Raw genomic sequence first — 21,724 nt, forward strand, 5'->3', positions numbered from 1 at the left:
TTAAAGTTGTCCAGATTCTTAAAACTCACTAGTCGTGGATCCAAACCTAGGTAATCTGGCTCCATAGTCCACACATTTTCTTTTTTTCAAATGTCATGTTTTATAAAAATAAATATGTCAGTATAAAAATGGATAAGAGATTTTGTTATAAAGGTTAAGTTTTGACATCAATTTTCCTAAAAGAGATAGTCCTTATCCTAACTATACTATAAAATTGAGTTAGTAAATAATTGAAATCAAAGATGACTTTAATTCTTCAGATCTTCTAATACCATTAAACTTACAGCATTGATTGAATTTTATTTTAAATTTCTCGTACTTTTAAAGATCCCCTTATCTCTCTTAAAACTGCAATAGAATCAGAAACTGCCACCTTTTGTTCAAGTAAGTTCAGATCTCTGCTTATACGTAGCTAGATACCTATTTAGAATGGAATTTTTAGGACCTAATAAAACATCTATGTAGCCTTTTCATTTTTTGATGAAGAAAGATATGGTGACCCTAACTGATTTGGCTCAGCTGATAGAGCATCTGCCTGTGGACTGAAGGATCCCAGGTTTGATTCCGGTCAAGGGTACAAGCCTGGGTTGCGGGCTCAATCTCCAGTAGGGGATATGCAGGAGGCAGCCAATCAATGATTCTCTCTTGTCATTGATGTTTTTATCTCTCTTTCCCTCTCTCTTCCTCTCTGAAATCAATAAAGATATATATTTTAAAAAATACAAGAAAGAAAGAGAGATGGTGTTTGTGGAGGAAAGGATTGCATAAGAAAAATTTTGTTAACTTAAGATTGTAATGAATCATGAAGTAAGATGTTTCTATTACATGTTAGAAGGATTTTTGATGAGCCACTTACTACTTAAGTCCTGTCTTGTTTATGGTCTTGTTTTCTGTTGAAGTTTTGTAAACTTGAATTTTCTTCTGCCTTTTCCTCCCTTCTTTGTGTGTTGCTCATGTGTTTTTCTTCTGTATTATACATTTATGCATTTCTGGTCTTTTCTGGTTCTTCTCACTGATAATAGATATTGAATTCTGGCATTACTATTATAAAGAGGAGGAGTTGGTCAGTATATCATAGTGGGAATTTGGGGTGTTTGAATGCTTTATGCACCACATTCACTGATGGTTCAGTTTTACTATATGATGCTAGCAGACACTAGGTATTTACACCTTTGCATCAGAGCATTTTCTGTTTTGGAACTAGAAGACATTTTGTTGTCAATTTATCACATTGTTTTCATTTATTAGAAATGTATATATGTTTGATTGTTTTTTTGTGTGAGTGTGTATGTCAATGTCAACTAAGATAAAAGTATTAAATATTTATATTAAGAAGTGCTTCTAAATTATGGGGCTTGATTTAACTGCATTTCTTTAAATCTAAGACATTAGTTGTTGGACACGAATTATTTTAGGTACCACTAAACTAATACTTGATAAAAGAGCTCTTATATAAACTTAAGTATGTATTTTTATCACATAACAGTCTTTTATATTCATAAAAAGGAAAATATAAGCAAATTAAATTGGTTAGGTCTTTCTAAAACTTTTTCATATTAAGAATATACATCTTCTAAATCACTTTTAGAGTTATTAGTTTCTGGATTTTTCTCCCAAACAATATTGCCATCAAATGTGTTGGTAATGCAACATTTTTTTTTTAAAAAAGTCATAAAAGAGGTAAAAGCTTCTGGCGCTATGCTCTTAAGCTGGCTTTGCAAATACTTACAGCTAGCCTCCTTTTAATACCTGCTTTGGGAATGTTGTTAACTTGTCAGATTCACCATCTCCTTAAAAATCATTTGGTTCCTGGGTTAATAGAGTAATTCACTAACTTCATTGTATTTTCTTCCAAACCATTCTGCAAGCTTTGAAGTTTTCTGCAAGTGTAATTGGTCACAACTATGTCACAGTTTCTGCCTGACCAATAGCAATTGAAAGTTGCCATCAAAATGTCAGACACACTCTACTTCAAAGATCTTAAAATTGTGAAAGAAAAAATATATAACACTTTTACAACTTTGTTTCACTTAATTTACAATGAAAACACTAGTATTTTAGTATCTGTTTTAAACTTGTTATATGAATGCTGAAGAACAAATTATTGTAAGCTTGTGGTCTATGTATTAAAAATGTTTTTGTGTAAAAATCAGGCTAATTTAGAAAACCCATAGATACCTTTGTTATTTTGGAATGGCAACTGCCTTTAAATTCAAATTCTTCATAACACCTCAGGTTGGCTTGCCTTTTTAGGACAAATAGCATTGTGTTTCAAGTTTTCCTCTGGTTTTAGATATAGTCGTTGTACAAGGGCATTGGTTGAAGAGAGTAGAATTGGGTGGAACTAAAGCTAGTTTGAATTGTGATTATTTCTGCCCAGCTTGCAGTTCCATCACATCCGACACCCAGTCCTAGACCCACATAAGTCCTAAACCATATATGTGAGTGGAAGGATTGAGTAGCTTTTACTTGCATTTCTGACTATATTGAATTGAGTATAAATCCTATTATTTTCTTATTGGTTATCTCTGAATTTGGGGCAAAATCTGGGTGCTTGTAAAATTGGTCAGTATGCTGAGAGTGGGCCTGCTGCAGACTGGTTCAGTGATAGCCATAACCTGTCCAAAGCAGCACGGACAACAAAAGCTGCTCTAAAACTTGATGCTGGAGAACCCTGGTGCGGAGATCTGGCTGAGGATGGACTTGCCCTGACTCTGGCTCTTACATATATTCAGAGTAGGGTGAGCACCGGGATCAGAAGATGCTTTTACTCTTCACAGTTGTGCCAGGGGTTACATAGGCACAAACACAAATCTGATTAAATTCATTGCTAAGGGAAGAATTATTCTTTTGAATTCTGCACTTTGCCAAATCTTAAATCTTAGAAGATTGCCCTGTATGCCATATTACTTCACATTAATGCTTTTCATCTTTTAACCCATTTACATCAGCATGCAATAAATAGTATTAACAGAACAAAATTTCAGCCTGCCATGTTTAGTTCTCATCTTTACAGCCCCTTGTTGTGGTCTCCATATACTTACAGGTCACTGAGTCAAGGCAGCACCAACTCAAACATGCTAGATGTGCAGGGGGGTGCTCACAAAAAAAGAGCTCGCCGTAGCTCTCTGCTGAACGCTAAGAAGCTGTACGAGGACGCCCAGATGGCGAGGAAGGTGAAGCAGTATCTTTCCAGTCTGGATGTGGAGACAGATGAGGAGAAGTTCCAAATGATGTCATTGCAGTTGGAGCCTGCATATGGTACCTGTGAGTACAAGTTTTCTCTTACGTGGCACTAAATAGCACAATAAAATAAAAATTTACTTCTCTAGAATTGTGCTTGAAGTACCAAGAAAATTAACTTTCACTCACAAAAGATTACTGGCATAAGCCAATAGAACATTTTTTTCAAGTATAAAACAAAATTTGTTTGTGTCTGGGTCAAGGAAATCATGAGTTGTAAAAACAGAAATAGAGATGATACAATATACTCTATTTGTTGTAAAGAAAATAAAGATATTAAATTATAAATGAACTAGAGGCCTGGTGCATGAAATCGTGTATGGGTACAGCCCTGCCCCCTGCCATCACCCACCCCCGTTCCTCTACAGATTGAGAACCACTAGCAGGGTCACCTAAGACCATCAGAAAGCACAGATATTTACATTATGATTCATAATAGTAGCAAAATTGCAGTTATGAAGTAACAATGAAAATAATTTTATGGTTGGGGGTTACCACAACATGAACTGTATTCAAGGGTCGTGGCATTAGAAAGGTTGAGAACCACTGATCTATACTAATAAAAGGATAATATGCTAATTAGACTGGGAGAGCTTCCAGATGTCCGTCTGGACAAAGCCATGGTGGCAAGGCCGAGGTGGTTAGGGGTGATCAAGCCGGGAAAGCAGGGCAGTTGAGGGTTATCAGGCCAGCGGGGGGACAGTTGGGAGTGAGCAGGCTGGCAGGGGGGGCAGTTTGGGGTGAGCAGGCCAGCAGGTAGAGTGGTTAGGGGTATCAGGCAGGCAAGTAGGTGATCTGTTAGGAGCTAGCAGTCCTGGATTGCAGACATCCCCTGAGGGGTTCCAGATTAGAGAGAGTGCAGGCTGGGCAGAGGGACATCCTTCCTTCCCCCACACACAAATTTCATGCACCAGGCCACTAGTAGAACATGATGAATGTTGACAGAATATTGGAGGCAGAACGTTCAGATTTCGATTTCTGTGTTTCTAATTGAGGGAAATAGAAACCATCATAGATTGACTCTAAGATTGATAAATGGCATGGTATATGCATAGTAATAGAAAAAAACACATTAACAGGAAAAAGGAGAAAGTAAAAATACAACCAAATATTGATTTAAAAATTTTAGAAATAACAGTGACTTTTAAAAGACATAGGGTAACAATTCATTCAGTAAACGTTCTAAAATTAATATCTTAAACACTTTTAATAGGAAAAGGAGAGGAGTATAATGGAAAGATCATCTGTGAAGGATGAAGACATAGTTTGGATCTCATTTATTACCATTTGAGCAAGGTGTTCTTCATTAAGCAAGGGTTTGGAATATGTTTTATCGCTGTGATTCTTTCTACATCAAACCTATTAAAACCCTGCTAGTGTGACTCAGTGGTTGAGCATCACCCCATGAACCAAGAAATCATGGTTCAATTCCCAGTCAGGTCACATGCCCAGGATGAGGCTCAATTTCCAGTGGGGTTGTGCAGGAGGCAGCCAATCAATGATTCTCTCTCATCATTGGTGTTTTTATCCCTCTCTCCTTCTCCTTTTCTCTGAAATCAATAAAAAACAAAAACTCACCAAGAGCTTTTTCCTTTGGATCACAATATTGATTTTCTACAAATGAAGCAATTTTTTGTTTCTTACTATGAGAGTTCTGTTTTTAATTGAGACATTCATATTCAAATATTCTAACCATAACTGGTATTTCTGTATATAAATGTTGCAATAATTTCACTTACTCATTCAAGAAATACCTGTTAACCATCTGTTGTCTATGGTCACTGGACACATAGGGAGTTAGTAGTGAACAAGACATATGATCCTTACTCTCACATTAGTTACAGTCTTGGACAGGGGAAGAGACATAAATTGATGATCATCACACAGATTCAGGGGTTGGCAATAGTAGGTTTACAGTTTTGAGTACATAGTTTATTCTTGTATTATTAATCATTGTATTTTCCATACGAACAACTGTAAGCCTACTTTTGCCCCCCTTTAATTATCCGTGCTATGAATGAAAGTCACAAGATTTCATGAAAATATAAAACTTAACTTCTAATCTAGTCTATGCAGAATGGCAGGATATTATTAGGGAAACCAATAGTGGGTTGATGCCAGATCATACAGGCCTGTCAGGCCTTGTTTGGGGGATTTGGATCTTGATCCTCATAGTAGTGGCAGGTCATCTGAAGGTTTTTGTTGGGCATTTGGAAAAGGAATAATATGATCAGATTTTCACGTTGAAAAAGCCTGCTTTTCTATGGGGAATGGCTTGATGGCAATGGAACTGATGCAGTGAGGGGATATTTCAGTAATATAGGTGAGAGGATGTAAGCTCTTCCAGCCCAGGAGCTCTGAGAGCTGCAGGCTTTGATGCAGACCCGGCCAAGTCCAAGAAACACCACGCATAAGTAGTCCCCAAAATGGCACAGAAATGGCATCAAGAAACCCTAGCCACAAAGATATGACTGTCTTAAGGGTATGGACCCCAAATTCCTGAGGAACATGTGCTTTGCCAAGAAGCACAACAAGTAAGGCCTGAAGAAGATGCAGCTGACAACACCAAAGCCAAGAGTGCACGTGCCGTAGCTATCGGGGCCCTCGTAAAGCCTAAGGAGGTCAAGCTCCAGATTCCAAAGGGCAGCCGCAAGTTCAGTTGACTTGCCTACATCACTTACCCCAAGTTTGGGAATTGTGCTTGTGCTCACATCTACAAGGGTCTCGAGCTCTTATGGCTAAAGTCCAAGGCCAAGGCTCAAACCAAGGCCTAGGCTGTAGCTGTGGCTTGGTGTGACCCCTGGGCTGCTGTCTGCATGGGCTTGGTGTCCTCCTGTGCAGTTTGTTCAAAGAAACCTGAGACAGGATCTGTCACACTAAAAAATATATATATGTATATGTATATGTATATGTATATTTTATAGATAAGATTTTAAATTGGCCTTAGGGTGATGGTGGAGGTGGAGCTAATGAACTTAATGGATTCAAAAAATATTTAGGAAGCAAACTTAACTATAATTCTACAAAAATTTTAGAAGTAATATAATTATGTGAAGTTATTTTTAGGAAAATTAATCTATTTTTTTGTGTTGAAAAGGTGGTTTTAGAGTAGCCATTTATTGTCACTGGTAATAATCTTGCCTAAAAGTGCAGAATTATGTGTTTCTTTCTCTCTTCTTTTAGTGACCAAGAATTTAACTGAAAAAAGATTAGCCAAATCATCAGAAATGTCTCCAGTGCCTATGAGGTCAGCTGGCCAAACAGCCAAAGCCCATCTGCATCAGCCCCACAGAGTAAGCCAGGTTCTTCAAGTGCCAGCTGTTAACTTGCACCCCACCAGGAAAAAGGGGCAATCAAGAGAGCCTGTCACGTTGAGTGAGTATTCAGTCATTTCATTGAAATTCCCAGGGGAGTTGGAATGAAAAATAATTTCTAATGTAAGTGCTCAGGAAATCAGCTGTTATATTTTATGGAATGTAATCATCACTCAAGAATTTTAAAATGTTGCATTTTGCCTGTAGGTATTTGATGACAGCATACATATTTTAAATGCTAACATTGAGATTCCTATAATCATATCAACCAAAAACCTAACAGCAATACACTTGGGTACTACAGTCAAAGGTGCATTTAATTAATTACATAATGCAAATAAATGCAACCTGTAAGAATGAAGTTGCTTATTCTAAAAGTGACTGTATGTTGGTTTTTCATTAAAGACTACTTCTGAAAACCCTAGTTAGAAGACAAGAACAGCATGTAAAGTACATAAAGTATAAGCCATACTTTTTCCCCCTCTGTTAAGCCATATAGACATTATCAACATTACTTTTATTTGTGGTTTTGACAGTATCACTATTTTAGCTTTTAGATGGGAAGCCCAATTAGATTTAGTTCCTAGTATTATTACTTAGTCTATGCATTATATACAGGATCTATTTAGTAGAACTGGTGAAATGTGAATGTTATTTGATTTTTTTTGTGATCCAAAGTTGAAATGTCTCTACCTTTGCCAGTTGGTAACATTGATACACAAACAGATAATTAATAGAATGAGTTCGCTCTTATGCCAGGGGTCTGTACAGAACCTATAAAACAACAGAAGAGGGAGAGCTTTTAGGGTGGACAGTGGTAAGGTAGAGTTTCAAAGAAGGCTTTTTGGAGATAACACCTAAGCAGAACCTTAAAAGATTGATGGAAAGAGCTAATTAGGCAAAGATTCCAGAGAAGTTGCTTCAGGCAGAGGAAAACCTTGATATCTCCAAGGAGCTAAGGCAGGCAGCTGCCTCTGGGTACTAAGCTGTAGGAAGAGTGTTGAGTCAGTAATAATTAACGCTGACACTTGTAGAGCATTTACTGAGGGTCAGACACAGTTCTAAGCACTTTGCTAACTTGATATATTATATTCATTTAATATTTATAAGAACCCTGTGATAGGAACTACTCTCACTCAGCAGGGGAAGCCATAGAGGGTTTAAGTAACTTGCACATTACCAGGAAGTATTGGAGCTGAGAGTTGAGCCGAGGCTAACTGTACAGAGTCTTTGCTTTTTTAGCCACTGTGCTAAACAGCCACCAAGGATGAAGAGAAGTGAAGTCATAAGCATGCTGAAATTGTAAAATGCGTGCTAAAGGGAAGTTGTCAGTGGGCAGCTATTGAAGAGATTTGAGCAAGGGAATGTCCAGTTCGTGTTGGAGAACAAGAGTAGGGGGTGCAGTGAGACGAGAGAGTGAGGCCTGGATGGGAAACTAGTATAATAATAAACTGGAAGTTGCTCAGAGCCTGAACTAGTTAGGAGGATGTGAAAATGAAAAGAGAATTGGATGCAAAATTGAAGTTGATAGATTTGTTTGTAGGAGTGAAAATTGAGATAGGTCTGGCTCTGGTTCCTTACTTGGATGTCATCACCCGAGATACATTATTACATGTACCAGGTACTCCCCTGCCCTCTTGTTGTAATATGGCCGTTATCTATATAATAAATCATTTATATTAAAACTAGAGGCCTAGTGCACAAACTCATTCACAGGTGCGGTCAGACCAGCCCGCCCCAATCAGGGCCAGTCAGGCCGTTTGGGGGAAGAGCTGAGGGGGGTTGGTAGGCTGGCCCTGACCCTTGTCGAACTCCTGATCGAGGGGACAGTTTGCATATTAGCCTTTTATTAACTAGGATGGCATTATTAAGTAAAAGCAGTGTGTGTTTGCTGCAATTTGAATTGTTTCAGTGTTATAGGACTGCTTGTTACTGCAGAATCCTTGTCAAAGTTGGGCTTGCTTTCCTGTTGAGTACAGTGTCAGTAGCTCTTTGACATTTCTTAGAGATGAATGTGAAAATGCGAATATAAGGAAACCATTGCTAAGTTTGATCTGTACTTAACAGGACCAGCTGCTGGACAAGAATAATGATAGAACTTTGCAGGAATGTTTCCAGTGGGCTCCATACTATTCTTCTATAAATTCATGATTCTTTCTGTTGTCTACTTCTCTCCTGTAGTGTGAATTTAGTGCTCTTGAAAAGGGCTGGACTGGCAGCCCTGCAGCCTCTTCTGTGTTCCCACAGCACAGATGCACCACAGGTAGTCACAGTGCCAACATCCCTACACTGCTCCTGTCACATGCCTCGCCCTGACTTGGAGAGGCCACCTCTAGAGGGGAGGGAAGAGTTTGAATCCATGCCTTCTCTATTAAGACTTCCAACAAGTGTGTCAATTGTTGGGGCTGGGACTTAGCTGTGAAATCAATGTCCCTTATGTCACAAAACAAACAAAAAGAACTATTATAATCTGGTCTGTGCTGACTGGCTGAATTTGAACAAATAACCTAGAGGTGAGAATCTCTGTATTCCATTACCCAGTCATTTAGTCCCCGTTTGTCATTTATACATTTCAATTGAATACACTAGCCATTGTGTATCATGGCTTTAGTTATGTAGTAATTGAGGCAACTGCTGACATTTAACTGCGAAATGATGCTTATTTGGGGGGCTTTATTTTTAGGTACAAGTTCACCTCAGAAAGTTTTAGGAACAACTGAAGAAATGAGTGGTAAGAAACATTCCGAAGACACTGTTTCCATGACATCGTCCGTACATTCCAGTCCTCCTGGATCTCCTCAAGGTTCCCCACGCAAAGGTAAGATGGTGGAACAGTTCAAGCTAGTTCTTACTTTACCAAGCAGTACTTTGTAATATATTTTGTTTTTCAATCTGTCGTAATAACAAAATGTGAAGGAAAGCATAACTTCTGATTCTTTTTGAACTTTCATGTTTTGGATTGAATTGTTCATATACTTTCCAGGTATTAGGTAGGACTCCTGTAAGAATAAACAATTGTTTTGTTCTGTGCGTATTCTTGATGTTTCTATTCAAATTTCCCATTATTTAAAATTTCTGTGGAGTATTTTAAAATAATAATTTCTACAAGAAATTTAGGAAAAGAAACTTCTGGGCCTGACCAGCAGACCCTGAATGATAGGTGAATGATTACACTGACACATGTTTGTGTGAAAGAGAGGGCTAAGGGGCTGTTTTGCTTTAGGAGCAAATAGCCCTGTTTGCCTGCCTCCTCAGGCTTTTATTGTAACAACAGCTTTAACTAAAATTAACCTCTGGATACAATCAGCAGGGTAAGCATCCTTGAGAAAACACCTGCATCTATAGTGTCTTTCAAACAAGGATGTTTTGAAGTCTAAACATAAACATAAAGATGCTAGTAAAACACCCGGGGGCTCAGACTTGTTGGAAAAATCAAGGCATTGTTCCCAGAGGCCTCTGGCCTTTCAGAGAATTCTCCTTATAGACTTTGCAACCAAGTCCCATGTTTCTCCACAAGAAACAAATATTTAGGTTGAAGCATTCCTTTCTTTAGTAATGAAATATTAACTTTTTATTAATCGTGATTTAAAATAACCAATACTCTATGGATTTTTACATTTATATTTATAATAGGACCTCTTGAGGTAAAAAAAAAAAAATCTGAAATCACTCTTGTTCATTTGCATGTTTTCATAATTCAGACTAAGCTCCTCTTGAGTAGCCTGGGCAGTGCCCGGAGATGTCACTATGTTAGCATGTAGCATTCTGAACAATGCGGGCAGATTTTACGTTGGCCCACCCACACTCTGGCTGTTCCCTGTGGGAAAAGGCCTCTTAGTCCTGGCATTGTCTTTGCGGATGTAAAAGAATTGCATCTTGAAGTAATCACAGTGCAGGGTAGTACATGACCAGGGAAGACAAGCTTATGAATTCTAGCAGGAGTAAAAGTTTCCAGAGCTTTCTTCAGCTCCTGTGTCCTAAGATTCATCTCACTTTTAGAGACCTTTTCTTATTTTCACTCCCTCTGTGACAGCAGTGTGGGACAGTAATATCAGACCTGATTTGGATCCTGACTCTGTCCCCTCCTATTGCTGTGTCACTACAAGCAACTGATTTATAAGGTCGGGTTTCCTATCTAAAATGGGGGAAACCACCTATTTTAGGGAACTTATATGAGAATTGGATGAAATAACATATATAAAGGCTGATGCATGGTAAGTGTCCAGAAAATTGAGTGTCTCTTCTTTCCCTCTTTCTACCCCAGGCAACATAGCTCCATTGCTGACCTGCCCTTTCCCCGTTCACATAGCTGAGACTGGCCAGAATTTTCATTCAGATTTTACTAAGAAAAGCTTTGTAAAAATCAAAAAAGACATATATATATATGGTGTATTAATAAAACACAAGTTTCTGATCCTGTTGTGTGTAACTCATACATGATTTTGTGAAGCTCACGAGTCTGCTTCATGGCTTTACTGCCTCTGGTCCTTTCAGGCGGGAGGAATGAAGCTGGGGGCATTGCCAGTCACACAGATGGGCCGGCGAGCAGTGCCCGTGCGCCTCAGTGCTCTCTGAGGGACACCGTTGCACCCGCCACCGCCTCGGTGTTCAGAGTCCCACTGTGGACAGTTCTCTAGCCACGTGACTTGTAGGAGAGGTATTAGGAACAGGAATTCCTCTGCTGCTCTTACTCCCAACTGAAAATTCACTCACTGCTGGAAGGGGGAGTCTTTCCTCCGTGTGCCCGCCCATGTGTGACCACCAGGCCGTCCTGGTGTTCATTGTGAGCCTGTCATAGTCACGTTGAGAATCCTTAGGAACCTGAAGAAATTTTTTTCTTAAACAATTTCCAATTGTTCTTACATGTATTCCTTTAAAACCCCCCACAGAATGTTTCTGCATATTTCCATAGACAGATTTTTGCCTGTAATCCTGACTGAACAAAAATGCTATTAAACTAAACATACATTATTAAGATCAGTTCCTAGTTCTTGCAAAACTTTGGAATTAGTTCTTTGTTTTCTAACAATTGAGAAAATAAGCCTATCTTCATATTTTATACAAGATTACACAAGTAAGAACTTTTTTTATATTTTATTTAAGTATAGTTGGTGCACAAAAATATACTAGTTGCAGGTGTACAGTACAGTGATTCGATATTTGCATGCCTTTCAATGTGATCAGGCCCCGAATTTTAGTAATCATCTGTTGTCAGGCAAACTTATGACAGTATTATTGACTATATTCCCTTTCACCTTTTTCACCTATCCGCCGACAAACAAGAACTTTTAAAAAGTGTGAAGTGAAGAGTCCTTAACTTTGATCTTCCCCAGTGTTTAAAGAAGGCAACCTTTCAACTTTGGAGATATAATAGGATCAGAAATTGTGCTTTATAACATTTATTGTGTATACTATTTGTATGTCCTTTCTGATTTTGCTAAACTTTTTCTTAGCAGAATGACTGAACATTCTAGAGATAGTTACTTTTAAGAAATACTTTTAAAAATATTTCTGCTTATGATTTTACCAGCTTCGCTTACTTCCATTACCAGCTTATTCTGATCAAAGCAGTCCTTATCCTGTGTTCTGTCTTGTGATGACTGCTCTGTAAACCTATATAGTAGGCTCTCCGTGTACTAACTGATATGTGGCTAGATTTCAATTTCTCAGATATTATCAAAATGTTAGGTTTTTTTCTTTTCTTTGGTGGCGGGGTGGGATGTTAGAATTTTTAATAGCGAACTGTTATATAAACCAGGCTAATTGTGATTAATTGGAAAGAATTAATTGACCATGACAGGGTTTTTGCATCTCTCCCTCCAGTTGGCAGTATGGTATCTGACCACAGCATCCCGCTGCACCTCTCAGGGTCTACCTCATCCCCTCCCAGTGAGTCCAGCACCGAGATCAGTGGCCGCAGCTACCCCGGCATAGGTGGGGTTTACTTGCAAAAGAAAATCCTTCAAATTACCAGGAGCACAGCCAAAAGAACAGACAGTACCAAGAAGGCCACTGAGGAGAATAGAGACAGGACAAGTTGTGAGAACACAGCCAGAAAAAGAATGACATCCCCGTTTAGAAGATTTAGGGAAAGAACTCTTTCAAGGGAGAGACTAGCCAACAGCAATAAAGAGGATGCAGATCACAATCAAGCCACAGAAAGCTCTGAGAAAGTGAAGGATGTTGGAAGCAACATCACAGATGAGAAAGGGAGTGCCATCTGCAATTCCAATAGCCGAGGCAACAGTAACGCTTTAAACTGCTTCCATACGCGATTCAAGTCTAAAAGGAGGAAGACACTCTGAAGTTCCTTACTTAATTTTAGTGTTAAATTTGTTTTATTTATTCATGTAAATGGAGTTTAAATTAAGTTATTTGTCAAACAAAACTTAGGCAAATAATTTAGTAAAATACTATTTATAAGTATTTTATGATTAGTGTTATAGATCTTCAAGCAACAAAGTCCTATTGAATTAAAGTGCCTTATTTTCACATGTTATTTTATTAATGTTAGTAAACTTGATATTCTTATATTCTGTAGTTGACTTTATTTCCTACCAGAAGCAGCTGGGTCTGTGAGTAAAATAAGTAGAGAAGGCTTTTTAGGAACCAGAATTTACTTTCACATCAAAACCCTGGCCAATGTAGCACCATGGTAGCTCAATGATTGAGATTCGTCCCATGAACCACGAGGTCACAGGTTTGATTCCTGGTCCGGGCACATGCCCAGGTCTCAGGCTTGATCCCCAGGGTGGGGTATGGAGGAAACAGCCTATCAGTGAAGTTCTCTCAATGATGTCTCTCTATCTCTCTACTTTCCTCTCTCTCTAAAAATCAATAAAAACATTTTTTTTAAAAAAGAATAAAACTCCCAATAATGATCTGATCAGATAGAACCTTTACCTAAGAGAATTTTATTGCTATCTTCTTCCTGCAACTACTCACAAGCTAAAGGAAAAGGAAGTGTTTGGGAGGCAACAAACTGTATCTTGTCCACATACACTTTTTTTGTCTTCCACTTTCCATACCTCTGATTGGAGGAGGAGGAAGAGATGGTCTGACATAGCAGGTCATCTGGAAAACCTGTGAGACAATATAGTTACTCTGTTCCACCTCAGACCTCATAAATTTGAATTGCTAGAAATGGGTCCAAGAATGTGTGGTTTAATAAGCTTTTCAGGTGATTGTTAAAATTGATTATATTTACAAAATATTGAATTAATTAACATAGCAATGTTATCCCCTAGGCCAAAAGAAATTATTTTTTTCTTTTGAGAATTTTTAATTTAAGTTTATTTTTTATTAAGTTTACATTCAATATTATTTTGTGTTAGTTTCGTGTGTGTAGCATAGTGGTTAGACAATCATATACTTTACAATGTGCTCCCCCCAGTATTTCCTGTACCCACCTGGTATAATTATTATATTATTAGTGACTATATTCCCTATGCTGTAACTATTTTGTGACTACCAATTTGTACCTGTTAATATATTCACCTTTTTCATCCAGCCCCCCAGACCCTTCCCATATGGCAATCATCAGTCTGTTCTCTGTATCTATGAATCTCATTTAATTTTAAGTTTAATTTATTTTTAATTTACTTACCACATCTTGAAACTTGACCAGTTAATTCCTAATGGGCACTGATAAATAGTAGTGACCCAAGATCAGAGAACTGGGGTAGGAATCGAGACTGACTTGTGCCTGGCCCCATAAGCTAAATATAAATCACACGTTTTCTGAGTCTTAATTTTTCTCTTTGAACTACAATAGTTAATGAAACTGCTTAATGTGGTTATTGTTCAACACATTTTTAATGACTTGAATTATATGTATGTGATTATAAAGCCTATAATTCTTGAGATTCCCAGGGATTGAACCAAAGGTTATACACCTATTGAACCACATTCTCTAAGCGTACAAGAAGATAATTGTTTGCGTCTTTGAGGCCTGCTCCTTGCTGGGATTACTATAGCATTTTCTTTTATTTCTAGGCAAAAGAAGTTTGGTTACTTTTCTAGCACTTAGGAAAACCAACTCTTACGTACACCTCACTCCATCTCCAGCCCTTTATTTCAAAGAATGCAAAAGAAAGCCTCTCTAGCTATATCTGCTGTGCAGTAAGTCGTAAAACAATTTAAAACAGGTACATGCTGTGTTTTTTCATAACACATTCTTATGTCAGTTCAGCTGTTCAATAATAACATCCTGCAAAGTTGATGAAAAAAGAAAACTAGGTATAAGATTAAATCTAAAACCATTTTTTTTAAAAATACTAAAACAATGGCTTTCAACTTGGGACAAGACTACTTAGGTGACATAAGCATAATATCTGGGTAAGTATGTGTAGTTTGAAAAAGCAAAAATATTCTTTCCCTTGAGTCCTGACTCCCCTCTCAGTCTATATACCCCTACGTCAAGGTGATATATAGACACTCAGGTCAGGCCATGAAATATTTATGTTAAAGGAAGAGACATAGAGTTAAAAAGAAGTTGAGAAACTCTGGATGTCTACTTTTTAATGCTTTCTAATATACTTAAGCCTCTTGTTTTATTAGAAGCTTATAACTCTATGAGAACCTGGGGCAGAGAGTTGGACTAGTTTCTCTGTAATAATGGACTTTTATTTTTTTATTTCTTGAATTTGGGGTTGAATTGAAATGGAGTGGGTAGGTAAGTGAATGAATATGTAAGGGAATGTTCTTTCCCAACCATATTCCCCCACATGTTTCTTTAGCTTCGTAGTTTGATCACTTGTCTTTTCTCTTTAGGTTACACACACACACCATCAGCTAAATTGGACTTGTCTGACTCCAGCCATAGTGAGATTTCTTCACGGTCCAGCATTGTGAGCAATTGTTCTGTTGACTCCATGTCTGCAGCGCTGCAGGACGAACGGTGTTCCTCCCAGGTGGCGGCAATCCCTGAATCCACGGGGCTGTTGGAAAGGACAGAGCACTCCTCGGGGACGGGAGACCACCATCAGCTTGGCCCCGGGTAAACCTCCTCGCCTATGTTTATATCATAAAACCTAAGCCACGTGGCTACTGCACAGTTCTCCAGCACTGCCCCATGGAGTGTGTGAAGAGGACCCTTAAAAGAATATGAAGGCCAAGCCTGTAGTCTCTATACTGAATATGCAAATAAGTACTATTTTGAAATATGTCATGGGTGCTCATTTCTTACGTGTTACTGAATTCGTTAACTTTCTATCACATGCACCTTTTCAATCATTAAGAACGAAAAGTGAAGTTGTTTAGATATGGGGACCTGGCTCTCAGGTTAGAGATTGTTCAAAAAGATTGTGTAGTGGAGCCGAAACCAGTTTGGCTCAATGGATAGAGCGTCAGCCTGCGGACTGTAAGGTCCTGGGTTTGATTCCGGTCAAGAGCATGTACCTTGGTTGTGGGCAGATCCCCAATGGGGAGTGTGCAGGAGGTAGCTGATCGATGATTCTCTCTCATCAATGTTTCTAACTCTCTATCCCTCTCTCTTCCTCTCTGTAAAAAAATCAATAAAATATATTTAAAAAAAAAAAAAAGATTGTGTAGTGGGAGGTACCTCTACTGCAGTACACACTGTAGTCAGGTTGGGGAGTAGGGCGTCCTTGATCCTTAGTCTCTGAAAGTGTGATTTAAGGAGTAAGAATTACCAGCTAGCAAAAGAGTTTAACTTTTTGCCAAAACCGGTTTGCCTCAGTGGATAGAGTGTCAGCCTGCAGACTGAAAGGTCCCAGGTTTGATTCCGGTCAAGGGCATGTACCTTGGTTGTGGGCACATCCCCGGTAGGGGGTGTGCAAGAGGCAGCTGATCGATGATTCTCTCTCATCGATGTTTCTAACTCTCTATCCCTCTCTCTTCCTCTCTGTAAAAAATCAGTAAAAATATATCTTTTATTTAAAAAATAAATAAAATATGTTATTTTTAAAAAGGAACAAAATTTCTTTTAAAAAAAAGTTTAATTCTTAAATTTCTCATTAGAGTTGAGCAAAATGGAAATTTTTGAGAAAATTAATTTTAAATTGGTAAATATTGTTAGATCTGATATACTTTAATATGAAAAGTGTAAGCTGTAGTAAAATATTATCATATTTGTAAAGGCTTCTAAACTATGATTTTCTAGGCCAGAGTTCGGTCTTTCTATTGGTAAATAGTTTAGGTTTTGCAGGCCATAAAGTCTGTTGCAACTGTTCAACCTTGTTTGCCAGAACAGCCTTAAACAATATGTAAACAAATGGGCACGTTGTGTCCCAATAAAAGTTTATTTACAGAAACTGGCAGAGAATCTGGCCATGGGTCCTAGTTTGCTGGCCCTGCTGTATACTATAAATCGGGGTTCACAAACTTTTTTTCTTTTAAGAGCTAGATAGTAAATATGTTAGGCTTTGCAGGCTGCATATTGTCTTTGTCTCAAATTCTTTAGAGTATTTTGTTTTATTTAAACCCTTTAAAATGTAAAAACCATGCTTTATTCCAACCATACACAATGAGGCTGTTGGCTGGATTTGGCCCATGAGCCTTTATTTGGGGGTCCCCTGCTGTAAATAATAGAATTCATTTAGTAGTAGGTAACTGGGAAAGTTGCTATTTATTTAGTGTTGTACTCAGCTGACCTCAGGGGTACACTAAAAAATAAGCTAACCTCAAAGGTGCATTCCTGCAGCTAGGAACTCTTAATTCTGTATGCATAGAGAATATCTAGCATTATTTTGACCAAGAATGAAAATGTATTCTTAATTTTATTCATTTTAAGCCACATTTTTCATTCTCGTTTAAATTCAATTCAAGAAAAATTCTGAGGAAACCTTACTGTTTGTATTTCTTCAGTGTATGTTTCTAAGCTAAGTATTAACATTAATGCCAATAGTGATGATTGATGATAGGTCATTTTTTTCCACAAGGTTATTTTGGCATAAACTCTTATGATACACCAGATGCCCTGTGGACACATTGGTACACCAGTGTGGTCCCTCGGCCTGGCCTGCAGGATCAGGCCAAAACTGGCTCTCCAACATCCTCTGAGGGGTCCCAGATTGTGAGAGAGCGCAGGCCAGGCCAAGGGACCCCACTGGTGCACGATCAGGGCCGGGGAGGGATGCGGGAGGTTGGCCAGCCGGGGAGGGACCGCTGGAGGGCTCCAGGGTGTGTCCAGCCCCTCTCACTCAGTCCCAATCGGCCGGACCTCAGCAGCAAGCTCACCTACCAGTTGGAGCGTCTGTCCCCTGGTGGTCGGTACACATCATAGTGACTGTTCAACTGTCTGCCCCTGGTGGTCAGCACATATAGTGAGCAGTTGAGTGGCCTTAGCACATCATACCATATTACGCTTTGACTGGTTAAACAGACAACCAGGCACTTACTATTTTAGGCTTTTATTATATAGGATGGTCTGTAGTCTCTTGGATGCATTTAATACTTGAAATGGACAGAAGAAAGGCTTCCAGTAAACCAGTAAATTACTTTTAATCTTGTATCTTCAATTTTAGGTGGACACTCTCAAAGCCATCTCCAATTAAGAGTTTACCTGTCTCATCTTCTATGAGCAATGAAGAGATTTCTCATGAGCACATCGTTATAGAAGCAGGCGATAGTGGTCGTGGAAGCTGGACTTCCTGCTCAAGCAGTTCCCATGACAACTTCCAAAGCCTTCCAAACCCAAAAGGCTGGGACTTTTTGAACTCCTTTCGACATACCCATTTGGGAGGCCCCATTGCTGAAGTGGAACCCACGGACTGTGAGCCCTATTCCTGTCCTAAAGGCTGCTCCAGAACTTGTGTTCATTGTAAAGGAGGCCTGGAGGCTAATCAGAGGAGACAGAGTTGGGCCTCCTCCGGTTCTCTTTCTGACACGTACGAACCAAACTATGGCACAGTGAAGCGGAGAGTGTTGGAGAGCACCGCAGCTGAGTCCTCTGAAGGCTTGGACCCCAAGGAGGGTGCTGACCCAGTTTATAAAACTATTACGTCAAGTACAGAAAAGGGCTTGATTGGTAAGTTCTGTGTTCTCTGGTGCATCTGTGGCATTTGGAGATTAAGGGGTAAAAATGGCATCTTGGTTTAGAATTTTATTATTGAAAAAAATCCCATCTCTCACTTCAACTCCTCTTCCCTCTTCAAATAATTTATTTTTTTTAAAGTTCATGATTTCTCAGGAACTTTGGAACAGCTATTAAAGCCTATTAAAATGAAAAGGCTGGTATGAAGGTATTTAATTAAGCGGTATAAAGGTATTTAATTGTTTAGAGTTTTTTGGTTCATTGTGGAAACACTGCATTACTGTGCAACATTAATAAAGGGATTATATTCTTTGTCACCCATAAATTGTTTGGACCACAGTTGCTCTTCATACATGGTAGAAACTTTCAGTCTGATATTACTTTTAGGTAGTACAAGTGAGAAGAAATGTGATAAGGAAATCCAAAGCATTTTTTCAGAATACTTTTCTGAAACACATCATGGTGCACAAACTCCTGCTTGTGGATTCCATGCTAATTACACACAGCTTGCTTGGTCTATTCTTTTAGTATTCAAGTCATCAACTACATTTTTTCCTTTCTTCCTTAAATTATGTAAATATGAATATAACAGCTCTGGTTTTTCTATTTATGTGGAATGACTTTGTACCAATTATATCATAATCAACTCAATTCTATAGCTTGTGATGTCACTTGAAATTCTTAAATTTCAATTTAATATTTGTTAAATATTAATATTAAATTTCAATTCCATTTAATGATTTTTATAGCACATCTATAGCACATTTGTTTTATATTGGTAAAATTACCTTAGTTTTTATTAAATCCAATTTTGGGGTGACATTGGTTAGTAGGATCACACAGGTTTCTGGTGTGGGTTTCTGTTACAAGATTCTGTATATTGCACTGTGCGCCCACCACCCAAAGTCAAACCATCTTCTGTCACCTTATACAAGGCCCCTTTCATCCCTAACTCCCCACCCCTTCCCTCTGACAACCACCACACTGCTGTTCGTGTTCACAAGTTCAGTTTTATTTCCCACATTGAGTGCTATCATGGTTCTCAGCTTTTTTTGCCTGACTTACTTCACTAAGCATAATATTCTCAAGGTCCATCTATGTTGTCACAAATCGGGGTATTTTGTGTTTTCTTATGTCTTGAGTAGTATTCTATTGTATATATAATATGTACCACATCTTTTTTTTTTGAGAAAGAGAGGAAGGCCAAGGGAAAGAGAGATATAAATACCAATGAGCGAGATACATTAATCGGCTGCCTCCTGCACTCCCTCTACAGGGGATCAAGGCCATAACTCAGGCATGTGCCCTGACCAGGAATCGAACTGATGACCTCTTGGCATGAGTCAGTGCTCACCACTGAGCATCACCAGCCAGGTTGTACCACCTCTTTATCCAGTCCTCTATCAAAGGACACTTTGGTTGTCTCCATGTCTGGGCCACTTTAATGTACATAGGGATGCATATAACTTTGTGAATGCATGTTTTTTTAGTTTTTCAGGTATTTTCACCTAAGAAAGGGATAGCTGGGTCGTATGGTAGCACTATTCTTAATTTTTTGAGGAGTCACCAGTCTGTTTTCATTCCAATGTAAAATGTACTGATCTACTTTCCCACTAGCAGAGAATGAGAATTCCCTTTTCTCCACAACCTCTCCAACACTTGTTATTACTTGTCTTGTTGGTATAACCATTCTAATAGGTATAAATAAGGTGGTATCTCATTATAGCTTTGATTTGCATTTCCCTAATTTCTAGTAAGGTTGAACTTCTTTTCATATATCTGTTGGCTGTTCATATATCTTCTTGGGAGAGGTGTCTGTTCAGGTCCTCTACCCATTTTTTGATTGGGTTGTTTGTTTGATGTTGAGTTTTATGAGTTCTTTATATATTTTGGATATTAAATCTTTTTTGGAGCTATCACTTGCAAATATCATCCCCTATTTGATCTTCTGGCTCTTTGGTTTGTTTTGGTTTCTTTTGCTGTACAGAGCTTTTTAGTTTGATATAGTTCCATTCATCCCTTGACTTTGGGGTCAAGTGCATAAAATGTTCTCTACAACCAAAGTCCGTAAGTTTATTACCTGTGTTTTCTTCTATGTAATGTATTATTTCAGATTTTATATTTAGGTCCTTGATCCATTTTGAATTAATTTTTTTACATGGGGACAAATTAAAATCCAGTTTCATTCTTTTGTATGTGGCTTTCCAATTTTCCCAGCACCATTTATTGAAGAGGCTTTCTTTATCATGTGTTTCTGGTTCCTTTGTCAACAATTATCTGTTCATATACATGTGGGTTTATATCTGGGCTCTCAATTATGTTCTCTTGATCTGTGTGTGTTTTTCTGGCAATACCATGCTGTTTGGATTATTATAGCTCTGTGATATAAGTCAGATTGCATTATTGAGTGGGTTTTTAATTAATTCATTTTTTGCTGAGGGTTTTTTATTAAAGTTTTCTACGTAACATAGGATAGATATATAAACATGAGTATGAACGGATATATCCTTCTTGTCCGTTTGGGATAATAGATTTTTTTAAATATTTTATTCTTTCATTTCTAGATGACTGGTCACATTACTTTTATTCTTCACTCTTGTCTTTCTTAAAAAAAAAAAAAAAAAAAAAAAAAAAAACACATGTTTTTACTAGAGGCCCAGTGCACGAAATTTGTGCATGGGGGGCAGGGGTCCTCAGCCCACTCTACCCTCGCTCACAGTCTGGGAGCCCCCAGGGAATGTCCTACTGATGGCTTGGGCTCGCTCCCTGTGGGTCTAAGCCATCCGTAGACCTCCCTCTGCAGAAGGCAGTCTGGCTGCTCGGGGAAGGCGCCGCCCCCATCACCCTGCTGCTGCTGCTGCGAGTGCTGGCCACTGCGGCCGCCAAGGTGTTTTCATCAACACGAACTCCAGTCCCATCACCATGAAAAAATGACAACTTACTTTAGGCATTTTCAAGAAGTCTCTTTCATAGGATAGGGCATTTCTTTCTTTCTTTCTTTTTTTTTTTTATCCTCACCTGAGGATATTTTTCCATCAATTTTTAGAGAGCATGGAAGAGAGAGGGAAAGACAGAGAGAAACATCAATATGAGAAGGACACTTTGATTGGTTGCCTTCTGCATGAGCCCTGACCTGAGCCCTGGCCAGGGAGGAGCCTGCAACCTAAAGTAA

The 21,724-nt window shown here is 38.5% G+C and overlaps 1 protein-coding gene across 6 annotated transcripts in view; it reads left to right on the forward strand.

Moving 5' to 3' along the window:
• Positions 1–21,724, forward strand: part of RAPGEF6 (Rap guanine nucleotide exchange factor 6) — a 156,960-nt gene that overhangs the window by 128,163 nt on the left and 7,073 nt on the right. For 3 of the 6 annotated variants that reach the window (XM_084886548.1, XM_084886549.1, XM_084886551.1), the window contains 5 exons: positions 3,047–3,267; positions 6,427–6,618; positions 9,241–9,375; positions 15,330–15,555; positions 18,044–18,546. In XM_084886548.1, coding sequence (XP_084742674.1) covers positions 3,047–3,267; positions 6,427–6,618; positions 9,241–9,375; positions 15,330–15,555; positions 18,044–18,546 — 1,277 coding nt within the window. Of the gene's footprint in view, positions 1–3,046; positions 3,268–6,426; positions 6,619–9,240; positions 9,376–12,380; positions 15,310–15,329; positions 15,556–18,043; positions 18,547–21,724 lie in introns of those variants that run through there. The other 3 variants (XM_084886552.1, XM_084886553.1, XM_084886550.1) reach the window with 2 other exon arrangements.

Source organism: Pipistrellus hanaki, assembly GCF_964339955.1.
Source record: "Pipistrellus hanaki genome assembly, chromosome: 5".
Taxonomy (NCBI): Eukaryota; Metazoa; Chordata; class Mammalia; order Chiroptera; family Vespertilionidae; genus Pipistrellus; species Pipistrellus hanaki.